The sequence below is a fragment of the Trachurus japonicus genome, chromosome 5, assembly GCF_045865225.1.
Source record: "Trachurus japonicus isolate A0001 chromosome 5, Traja_1.0".
NCBI classification, from domain to species: Eukaryota; Metazoa; Chordata; class Actinopteri; order Carangiformes; family Carangidae; genus Trachurus; species Trachurus japonicus.
This window is the reverse complement of record NC_140911.1, coordinates 19,984,211-19,996,455: the sequence shown is the minus strand read 5'-3', so window position 1 is coordinate 19,996,455 and position 12,245 is coordinate 19,984,211. Positions and strand designations below refer to the sequence as shown.

At 42.9% G+C, this 12,245-nt stretch overlaps 1 protein-coding gene across 21 annotated transcripts in view; it reads left to right on the top strand.

Annotated features, from left to right (window-relative positions):
- Window positions 1-12,245, top strand: part of ptprt (protein tyrosine phosphatase receptor type T) — a 329,374-nt gene that overhangs the window by 250,103 nt on the left and 67,026 nt on the right. For all 21 annotated transcript variants that reach the window (XM_085776699.1, XM_085776698.1, XM_085776697.1 and 18 more), the window contains 2 exons: window positions 4,597-4,677; window positions 4,988-5,023. In XM_085776699.1, the coding sequence (XP_085632825.1) occupies window positions 4,597-4,677; window positions 4,988-5,023 (117 nt within the window). The remainder of the gene's footprint in view (window positions 1-4,596; window positions 4,678-4,987; window positions 5,024-12,245) is intronic.

Genomic DNA, 12,245 nt, shown 5'->3' with positions numbered 1-12,245 from the left:
GGAACACTGAGCAGTCTCTAATTACATTTTGGCTCAGTTTGTGAATAAAGAGTCTTTTTTCTGGGGTTGATTGGATGAGGTCACTGTCCACTGGGCACGGTTTTTACTTTACTTCCAGGCAAAATTAACAAGACTTTGCCCGGGGCCAAATATACAGATTTCGTTCCTGGACATAGAGTTGGGGATTATTTTCTAGTCAGCTTTGGAAAGATTTAAAAAGAAAACCCTCTATATGCCAAGTGATCCAGAGGAACTAAATGTTCTTTTGTAGGGCAGAAGAACATCATCGGAGAGATAAACCAGGCAAATGTTTGGGCCGGCTAGAAGAAGAGCGGCCCCTGATGGCTGCTCACATTGACACGCTTTAAACACCTTTAAACCTCCAAAAACTACAGATACCAGGGTTTCCCCAGAAAACTTGTTACGCCCGGTGGCAGGTGGCCCACCGGCAACCCACTGACCATATTCACAGCGTTGCCATCTTTCCTAACGTCATCACTCGGGGAGGGTAAACGAACCCTATCTGCTGTGTCCCTGGCTGCAAGCCGGACAAACATCGGGAGTCTGATCCTTTCATCGCTTGATACAGATTTAAGGAAGGGTTGTTAACACGGCGGGAACAACTCCGTCTCATAACGTTCCGTTATTATCTCATAGCGTGGTGAATGTGCAGGTTAAAAAAATGCAATTGATTAATTGGTTGCAATCTGGTTGTGAAGAGGTTTTCAAGCAATACAGTAGAAAATGCTCCAGAAAAAGAGCTCCTCCTCTATCTTTAACCTCTGACGCTGGTGTCCCATTACCTCCACCAGATGTGTTTGTGATCATTTGTAAAAATGTGATCAATCTATATCCTTAGGCCTATCATTGTAACACAGCTTCTACTAGATTTACTACCAGGACTTTCTAAGCACTTTATCCCCTGACACGGTTGCACTTTTGTACTACTGTCGTACTACGGTACTGAATCTGTATTATTATTATTCTACTGTACTGTAAACTGAATGCTGCTATTTTATAACATGCTTTTGTTTTTATTTTTTGTTACTGTATTTGTACTAGGGAACATCTATGTATGGGACAACGGATGGAAATTAGCCTGTGGCTACAATCCGGCTTGTTTACGATTTTATGTTTCGTTCATGAACATGCACTGTCCCGCCTCAAATAAATTGAATTGAATATGGGGCATTTTGGGGACATTTGTAAATTGTAGTCTAAGATTAAGTTTATTTGTCCTTTCCAGGAAAGGACAAATGAACAGAAAACAGGATTTTCCTGGTGAAAGTCTGCATGGGACGCATTTAGGGGAAAGCTGTAAATTACAACATCTACTCATAGTTTGCATGTGTGTCTATGTCTCCTCTCTCACAGTTGGTGTCTTATTGCATTAACATTTGAAAAAGGAAAAAACATAAGCGCACACACACTCTCCCCTACAGTATATACTCACACTGATCCGGGCTCAGTCGTAATGAGACGGGGAGAAAAACGCTGACACAAGGTGGGGGACACAATATTTGTGTGGACGGCCCCCTCGCAGGGCAAATAACCTTTTTGTGTTATTGCATTCTCACCCAGTCACCAGCTGTCTTCACAGGACATTGCTGTCAAAGCACATTTCTTTCCGTATGCAGCTTCACTCCTCACTGTATTAAAGTTGAGCTTCCTTTTGCGACGCATTAGCATACAACGCCGGTGCGCATGAGACGAGAGGGATTTTATCACAGAGGAAGGGGAAACATTGTTGTGTTTGGGGGTATTAGGAGATGAGACTAGGAGGAGGAGGAGGAGGAGGAGGAGGAGGAGGAGAGAGGACAGAAGACTGAGGTGAAGATAGAAATGAAATTATCTGCTGTAGTGAAGTTGGGCTATTGTTCCTGAAAACAGAATCTGAATAGGAATTAGAGGAGAGAAGACGCATTGTCACATCAGGGAATTACAAAATGGGACGAAATAACATGCCTGAATCAGCCTTTAAACGTTGCATTTGAAACTTCATTTGGCAGAAAGTGATAAATACATTTTCATCTTGCTAGGATTAATCTCGGACCGCTTCCCATCAGGCTACTGGTTCTTTGTCCCTTTGTGTCATCTGGTCACCAAATCATGAGGCAAACATGAAATAATGGAAACACAGTGGAAGAGGGAAAATGTAGAAAAATGGGAGGAGAGTGGAGCTGAGTTGTGTGGTGGTGGGGTGGGGGGGGGGGGGGCACAGAGGGAGAGAACGGAAAGGGCAGGAGAGGGGAGGCATATCATGTCATCTGCTCAGTGAGTATGAAGGGAGGAAGAGGATCTCTTTAACAGGAGAATTTCCACTAATGACCACTAGCTCTGACACACACACACACACACACACACACACATCCCCACACGCGGCCGCAGCAGTGTTGTATCTGCTGTGGATTACTGAACAGGCTTAACCAGCAAATCATATGTCACAGTCAGTCTCGCAGCAATCTCCCTTTTATCTTTGTGTGTAAGTGTATACATTTCCATTTCCGTAGCCATAGAAATGTAGCTTGTCTTTTGGCCGTCACTCACTATTTCAGGAAGCAGGTTCTGATGGTGAGTTCAGGGATGTACTGTAACCTTATGCCCACAGTGTTTTGCGAGTTCTCTTTTTTGCCTTGTTTAACTTCCTCGGACTCAGCACCTACTGCAATTCTGGATGTGCGTGAGCTTTTTTTTTTTCTTTTTTACCTTATCCCCACAGTGGTCATCTTGAACTGGCAATCTGATGAACCACTGGGAGGCGTTTGGGCGCAGCAGGAAAGTTGAACCTCAGAAAACAAAACGAAAACATGGAGTACGTTGTGAACTGTGATGACTTTTTTGGCATTGAACACAAATTAGAGCTGTCAAAGTTAACAAGATAATTACAAGTTAATGCAAATTACTTTTAACACTCTTGTTTTTGTGATGCATGATTAACACACAGTGGGTCTCATTCATGAAACGTGAGTAAATCTGTGTGTAGATTTGCACATAAAAGCTCACGTTACTAAAACTCTACTCCGGATTCATGAACGGTGCGGGAAACTCAGATTTGATCGTAAACACGTGTGTAAGATGATGAATCCCAACCCATCGTAAACTAACAACACGCCCCCGGTGATCAGCAATTAGCATAGATCTCCATACATGAATAGCCATATAAGGAGATCCTGACCACCATATTAGGAGGTAGACTGTGCATCCTGCTCACCTGCGGCCATGACGCAAACGAGGAAAGAGGGAGAGAGAGAAAAAAAGAGAGATCACGGATCGAAGTCATTTTGGGTGAAGTGGAGTCCAGAAAAAATATTTAATTCTCTTCTGTTAGCCTAGTAGTGATGTGACTGGGACAGGTCAAAGGCGTGGAGGGAAGAAACAGATTTAGTGAATTAAGTAGGCCTATCCTTGGTTGATTAAAGAACTGTTTAAGAAGTAAAGCCAGAATAGTTCGATATGAAACATGAAAAAAAATAAAAATAAAAATACACACAACTCCAGAGCTACAGCAGCGACGGGAGGAGGAGGCTCTTCACAGCCTCAGCTGTAGAGGAGCATGGTTGTATCAACACATGAAGTTATAGGCAGGTTAATATTGTTACAGAAGCACCAGCCGTCTGTCACAGCTCCATCCAAACCGGTGCCGACTGCGCTGCTGCGCAGGGTGAAGTGTGCGTCCACCAAGCGTGTAGCAACACAAAAAAGTTTTTTCCGGTTTTATATCAGATTATTATCATCATTAGATGGAGCCTTGACGTGTTTGTGCGGGTCCGATCCCTAAAACGTCTCTCTCTCCAAATATTTCTAATTGTTTGTCATGTTTAAATTACGTGTTTCAAAGGCGTCGGCGTATTTTGAACATGAGAGAGAGTAATACGGATTAAAATTGTAATTTTCAACAGTGACAAGCATTATTTATTTGCATTCCTACATTTACACAAGCGCTACACACAGTCCGGAGCAGGTGTAGATTTTGTGAGTAGCTACGAAAAAATCAGCACTACTAAAAGATTGATGAATGCGGAAATCCACGTAAATTTGCGCTGCTCAGGGTTTACACACAAATCCGTGCTGCTCACGTTTCATGAATGAGACCCGTTGTGTTTTATTTGGTCTCAGTCTAACGGTTTCCTCTCTGTAACTGTGGCTGTTCTGTTTCCCTCCATTGGTTCATATCAGGTTGTCACCGCTGTCACCCAGTCGTGGTCAGTGACCAGCGATGAGCGTGTGTCACATTTTATTGCGGCCTCAATGAGGCGGAGTCAGAACTCGATATGTGCAGCTTGGACGGAGCCATTAGTGTTATCGGATTGTTCTCGTTCAGCTGAATGTGAAGCATTGATCTCACTCTGTTTTCATTGTTAATTGTGTCCTGTGATGATTGATTGTCGTTGTTTTTAGATGAGGTCACTGACCCGCCATCTTTTCTCCCCCTCCTCTCCTCTCCTCTCTCTGTTCACCTCCTCCCATCCTGTCCCACACTTTCTTTCTTTCCACCATCCTCCTGCCTCGTCAAACCTCCACTTCCTCTCCTCCTCCTCCTCCTCCTCCTCTTTCTCCTCGTCTCCTCGCTCTCTTCCTGACTTCTCCCCCCCTCAGCCTCCCCCTCCACCTGCTCCTTTACTGTGCAGGGAAGCAAGACACTGCAGAGCAAATCCCTGCTGAATTCCTACTACTCAGGTATACGCACACACACACACACACACTCACACACACAACGTATTCCTTGCAGATGCTTTAGGCTCTGTGGAGATGAGCTTTCTGCATCTGCAGCTGTGTTTGAAGTGACGATGTGCTAAACAGAGGAGCTGTTTTGTATTTTTCAAGTCGTTATGAAACAGAGAAACTGATATGAGACCAAATGTCAGTTAGTTTTCTTAGTGGACGAATGTAAATGTAAATGTGTGCCCATGACCCTATAGTAGGTACAGATGCAAAGTTACTGGTTTGTGTTTTCACTCTGTGTGTGTGTGTGTGTGTGTGTGTGCAGTGTCCAAAGAACCAGTTCCAGCCACGACTTCTATAGGTGAGTAAAACTATGTTCTTCTAAATTCCTGGTGAATGACTGTTTAGCTTTGTGTGTGTGTGTGTGTGTGTGTGTGTGTGTGTTTGTGCAAGAGAGCATGAGCGAGAACAATTGAGCAGCAAGATGAAGTTACACACACACACACACCAAGACAGGCAACTTCATGTGCAAATGCACACTAACACACACACACACACACACATAAATGGACAGAATGAAATGTCAAAACCATTTTCTACCTCCCTCTTTCTGTCTTCTCTCTCTCCTCCTCTCCGTCCTCCTCCCTCCTCACCTCTCCCTCCCGTCTGTTGGCCGGATTGATCAGCCAAGAAGTTTGGCTCTGGTCTGTGCCAAAGTGTGAAATGTATGTGTGTGTGTAGGAAAAGCTGTAGCATGAACACACACACACACACACACACACACACACACACACACACACACACACACACACACAGGTATAAGATGACATTCCTCTGCCAGTGTCTCTGTTTTGTGTGATAATACTTCCTACCACCCCTCCTCCATCCATCCTCTCATCTCTCATTTCTCTCGACTGTACCCCATCATCGCGTCCTCCCTCCTCTTCCTCTCCTTTTTCCTCCACTCCTTTCTTTCTTCATTTATTCCCTTTTCATTTTACTCTTCCTTTCCCACTTTCATTGTTCCATGAATAAGCGATTAAACAACACTTAGTTGGTTTCCACCTGGTTTCTTCTCTCAGTTCCACACTGTCCTCTCTTCCTTCTCCCGACCTTCTTCTCTTGCTCATCCTTCTTTGCTTCATCAAAAGTGAAGGAGAGAAAACAAACACATCACATCTCACCAGATTTAAACTCGTTTGTTGAATCCGCTCTCTCTCTCTCTCTCTCTGTCTCTCTCTCTGAGCCAGTCATTGGTGCACATCAGGCCACGGTGAAGCAGAATGCAAACAGTCGCCTGAGCGATTTGTGTGGTGGCACAGTTTTTCTGTCGTTCATCTTTACAGAGTGACATCAGCGCTTTGTGCGGCCATCTGTTCTCAGAGCAAAGACGTAAACTAAACTGCAGCACAAACACTGAGGAAAAGCACTGGAACTAAAGTGACGACATTAAACTCGCACAAACAAGAAATAAACATTTTGCTTTCATCTTTTCACTCACTCTTGTGTCCACACAACAGATCTCCCCTCTTTCGTTCTGCTTCGTTCGTCTGCCACACCTGACTGGATTGATTTTCTCCACCGTCCTCCCTCTTTTCTCTTCAGCTCTTTACGTCCATCGTTTCTTTTTCTCTGATTAAAATGATTCAATTATCCCTCCTTCCCTCTGACCTCTCACCCGTCCACTCAGCTGTAAGAGCAGAACATTAACTCCCTCTCTCAGCCCCCCCCCATCATCATCATCATCATCATGTATTCGTTCATCTGAATAAAAACATGATGTTTTGTCTAGTCCTCTGAGTTTATCATATCAGTGTCTCCTGGAGTTGTGCCCCTCCTGGCAGATGTAGCCTACCTAGCCTTGGTTGTCACGGTTACAACAATAAACTTACTGTATGGACTGTGCCGAGAGGTGTACCTAACTTGCCGTAGTTGCAATAATAAAAGTATCAACTTTGCTAGGTTTAAGAGGAGATGGCGGTTTGGTAACAGTCGTAACAAAGTGCTTAAAGGACAATTCCAGGCGAATTCAACTCGGGGGTGTATTTTCATGTCATTTTAGGTCTAAAAGAATGAATCTGAAGATTTTCAGTTTAATCGCTCCTGTTTTGCGGTAGCTGCGTCTGTCCGTGCATCGCCACGGCAGCAATGAATGGGAGTGGATGTAAGTTCTGCTGTTTAGGCTGTTTCCATCCCTCAAAGACGCATTTGTTTTCCACAGACAGCGTCAGATGGAGACTCAAACATGCACCCAGAAGTTTATTTACTTCAACAAGCCGACATGTTTGTAAAACTAGATCTAATTCAAAGTCTCCCGGAGTCTCGCGCGAGACCCAAGTTGCAGTGCTGGTGTGTTCAGGCGCAGTGGGAAAAGCTACCGTTTGTGTCATAAACACAGGAATATCAACTCTTTACTTGCTTCAAGTGTACATTTTTTTCCACAGACAGCGTCAGGTGGCGACTCAAACATGCACCGAGAAGTTTTTTTTACTTGAAGCAAGTAAAGAGTTGATATTCCTGTGTTTATGACACAAACGGTAGCTTTTCCCACTGCACCTGAACACACCGAGCACGGCAACTGGGTCTCGCGCGAGACTCCGGGAGACTTTGAATTAGATCTAGTTTTACAAACATGTCGGCTTGCTTGAAGTAAATAAACTTCTGGGTGCATGTTTGAGTCTCCATCTGACGCTGTCTGTGGCTTTGAGGGCTGGAAACAGCCTAAACAGCGGAACTTACATCCACTCCCTTTCATTGCTGCCGTGGCGATGCGGGGACAGACGCAACTACCGCAAAACAGGAGCAATTAAACTGAAAAACTTCAGATTCCTTCTTTTAGACCTAAAATGATATGAAAATACACCCCAGAGTTGAATTTGCCTGGAATTGTCCTTTAACAACCTCCTCCAGGTGTCACTTTGCTCCCGTCACAATCACTACAACCACTGGATGTCTCCTAGCGACAAAAAGCCAAGGAGCTGAATAGGATTGTACAGAATCACGGACGGAAGAGAGAGGGTTGAAAAGAACAACGATGGGAAAGAAAAAAAAGTAGATGGTTATAATGGTATCGTATTCGCCTTTCAATTTTCAGACGGTGAAATAATTTGGATATTTGGAAATTTGGACAATAACCTTTTGATCCCAAAAAAGCTCTAAGATGACACAAGGATGACAGGGCTGAGAGTGTCTGAGTGCTGTGTTCTGGCCGCTAAGGTTCATTAATTTTCTTGAGCACATTTCATTGATTAAAATGCTTCAAATTGTTTTCAGTCTATCAGCACAACACTGCTGCAAGCGGGCTAATTAAATAGAGACAGTTGATTTACTTCATGAAATTGTAGAAGAATAAACAAAAACAGCCTCAAGACAGGAAAACAAAAGGCAGTGAGTCCCACAGGCTGGGAAACTGATACAGACCTTCAAAGGCAGAGGCACATCCTCACTTTAATCCTTTGACTTAACATTGTGACCATCAGCTTGTTCATATCATCTACGCTTATCATTTAACCCTGTAAAACCCAAATATAGAAAAACGCAAAAAAAAAAAAAAAATTCAACCGTTCAGATGTTGTTGTAGGAGGCCTTTGGGGCTGAAAATGGAGTGTTTTCAAAAATGTTATGTTTTATTGCAACGTTGGGCTTAATGGGGAGCAGAATCTCCTGTATTTCCACTCATTGTCTGAACAGCAATACAGAACTAAGGATTCATTTGCAGGGTTTTGCTTTTTCCAAACCAGTATATAACATGAATAATAATCTCAGTCATGTTGTTATGAAGAGTCATTTACTCCAACAAGAAGAACTTTGACATTTATTTACATTATTTACAGTGATAGTCCCAGGAGCAGTTCTTGTCCTCTGAAAAACAGAGTCAGACATCCACCCCAGTCTCACAGCATCACACTTGCTTTGGGTATTAGTATACCTTTTTGAATGCTGTACTCATTCGTATGTGTTGCCAGAGCTTCAACCATGTCTTCTGACACAAACTTTTGGAAGTATTGCAGTGGTGTGTGGAGGGAGTTGACATCATCTGTGAGAGCTGGACCAGAAAAATCAGTATTGGGACTGATAAAATCTTTTTTTTTTGCCAGTGATATCTGTCACAGGGCATGATGTGTTTGTTTGATTGGGGCTCAATGTCCACATTGGCTGGGCAATCAGTAGGTTCTTGGTTTTCTTTGTCCACACAGGCGTCGCTATCTGATTCTTCGTCACTTGCATCAGTGTCGTCGAAATCCAAATAACCAAAAGTGTTGTAATTCTGCAACACTGGGTCTTACAGGGTTAATAGAGAGAATGTTTCATTCTTAAAGAGGCCAATATTTAGACATGTCCCAAAACCATCCAAGCCTCTGACAAGAAGAAGGAGAAGACAGACAGAGAGAGAGAGAGAGGAAAGCTATTAGAGCAACAGAGAAAGAGACGTACAGATTGAGGGATCAAAGACAGGGAGAAGGAGCTTGGGTAAATCTAGTATGCAATGCAGAGAGGGTTTAGGGGTGTGTGTGTGTGTGTGTGTGTGTGTGTGTGTCTGTGTGTTCCATTACCATAGCCAAGAAAACACCTGAGCTATGCTGAAAGCTATACAGCTGGCAGGCCCAACAGAAATCTCTGCCCCCATCCCCCCGAGCCCCCTACCCCAACCCACACACACACACACACACATGACATGCTGTATGGACTCCCTCACAAAGTCTTGCATATATAAGCACACAGAGCACATTCACACAATACACACATATGCTGTACAGTATACCCATACTGTAAAAATAACAAATATGGTCAGAGGTACAGACACACATCGGTACAGACACACACCGTGCACAGTGTTAACACTGACATGAAGTAAATCCTCTGGATCAGGAAGAAGCAACGTTGACGGCAGGGCGCCTGTGAAAACACATTTCCATCTGAAAAAATCAATTTCCGATGCTGATGTACGTTAAAAGGTTTCGCTGCAGCGAGCGTCAGCTTCCGTTTGTGCCTGGGCGCCAAGGACGGCCTCCACAGAAGTCCTGTTTCACCGCGGATCAGAGGCTTTTTTGTGGTTAATTAGCTACATGCTGTTTCACAAGTCCACTGACACACACGCAGACCCGTGATGCAAAAGCATTCCAGTGACCGAGACGCTCAAGAACAAGATCACAACTTTGCCCACGTCTGTTTGCTGCTTCAAGGGCATCAAAAGAAAAGAAACGTTGCTTTTGCAGGTGACAAAAGTTCGTATTTTTTTTGTAATTTACTGTTGTGCACGATGTTGTGAATGTGACGTGCAAAGAGAAAGTAGAGAGGGATTATTCATTCATTTGTTTGACTTTAGAGCTTAACCACACTAAAACAATTAGGGAACAGTGTGAGGTTTGTTCCCTCAGTCACGCTTCGTCTATAGCCTACAGGCATTTTGATCATTTGGCTGCGACATCAATAAAATATTCTCACCCAGGGAATAATAGGAGCATTAATGGCAGCCTTAATGAAGCCTGCTCACACACAGCAGCATCTGTGAGGCCTCCACCTTTAGTCATTCATGGGTGGATGGAAAGAGCAGGGGATAGAAAGAAGATTTAGATTTACTGAAGTACTGACACTTAAATAGGTTTAGGTTCTATTGATAATAAAAAAAATGTGAAAATATCACAATCTCAGTCCACAGAGAAATGTACTCAGTCTGTACTCAGAAACTGAGCCTTAAAACCAACAGTCAGGACTCTGTGACTTTGTGATGTCACAACAAAGTGGTCACCAAGCCCTGCCCACCTGGACCCATCATCCCAACGCATTCGGTATTCGATTTTTTTTAAACCTGAAATCTGGTCTTTTTTGACTGGATCAAATTGGATCTGTTGATTTACATCCTAGAGATATCAAACCTATAAGACACAGAAGAAAGAGAAGAACTAGAATAGAAGAATATACTAGAATTCCCTTCACATCTTATGAACTGCAAAAGCTGACATAATGCAATCCAGTTTAAAACCGGTGCTTAATGATCCTAATGCAAAGATTCAGAGAAAACACAAGACACCATCAGATACAGGATTTTTGTGCTCATTTAAATCAGGTTGTCTCTCAGAAACTCCTCCAGCTTGTTAAAGGGTGGACACAGAGGCTGAGCTGCATATTCTAGCGGAGTAAAAGCTCCACTTCCTGCCGGGAACTTCAGATATGTCATTTCTTTTCAATGTGCCTTTGGGTGGATATTTTGAAGATGCACTGCACTTGAAAGATCGAACGTGCCTGTGCACAGTGGAAGTGTTCGAGCGTCCAAAGGCAGAGAACTTGTAATTTCCATCTGCAGCCCTGCTCGTCCTGGAAGTAGTTTTTTCATAGCATTACTGAACCGCAGTTATTACTGAAAGGCAATTATTTTCCCCAGTCCAGTTCAGCATAGCATTAGGCTGCATGTAAGGTGATTATGGCTAATGGTAGCCATTTTGTTTGGCCGTAATGTGGCAGTGCTGGGTAATTGAAGGTGAGAGCAGAGCTGGGAGATAGTCATTTTTAACCTTTATGTGCTCAGGGAAGATTGAGCCTCTGTGCTCTTTTCCAGCCACTTCTTGACTCACTGCTTACACAGCTTATATTCACGTCTAGTGGCCTCTTAGTCACATTTCCTCTGGCAGCTCTGTCCTCAGTCTGTCAGTCTGTGGCCGTCTGTCTCCGCTCTGGCTTTCTGTGGTTGCCTCTTTGTGCAGATATCTCTCTACATCAATGTGTTATTGTATGTTAATATCATACAAAAAAAGATGTTTTACACATTTTAAGACAACAATTTACAAAATGCTTTGACATAAAAGTAAAAACAACCAAAGCAATGGCAGAAGAACCCAAACAACAGCCAGATGTAAACCTATGGGAACCTGAGCAACATAAAAAGATTCAAAACAAATCAAAGCTCAAAGATATATACTGAAATGTACACAACTCAGCAATTTCTCAATTTTTTCCCTTTACTATGACACCAAAAGTATTAAAATAGACCTTGTGGTTGCAGAGATATGCTCATTTTATTATGGATATGCAATTTTTGAGAAAAGGCCTAGAAAATAGGCTGGTTCTCATCATGTTTGCACAGTGCACAAGAAAACTACAGATATATTTGACAGTATGAGTATGTCTTCACAGAAGTTTTCATAAAGTGTCATCCTTCCATCTATTATAGAAGCGTACTAAAAGATACTGTAATAATATTTAGGATATTGACTTTGAAAGATTTACATAATCTTCACTCACTTCGTCTCTTTTATCCCATGTTTAAAATATTTTTCATTATTGTACTCACACTGAATTGTTTAATTATCACTTCGCGACAGTTCTCCCTCAATGGCCTTCTCTTTTGTTATTTATGTGAAGAAAACTTTGGGGAATATACAGTATATTAATCCTTAACGACTACATTTTCATATTAAGACAAAGTTTTCAAACTAAAAACACCTCTGACCAGATTAACACACTCAAAAACACATGAGCACCACCTGCACTGATGTGCGAGTCAGTGTAAACAGGGAGTAGATTGTGTCTCTGCAGTCCGTTCATTACACTAAAGACAAAGGTCAGTGAAGGGGTCGTGTGGCTGG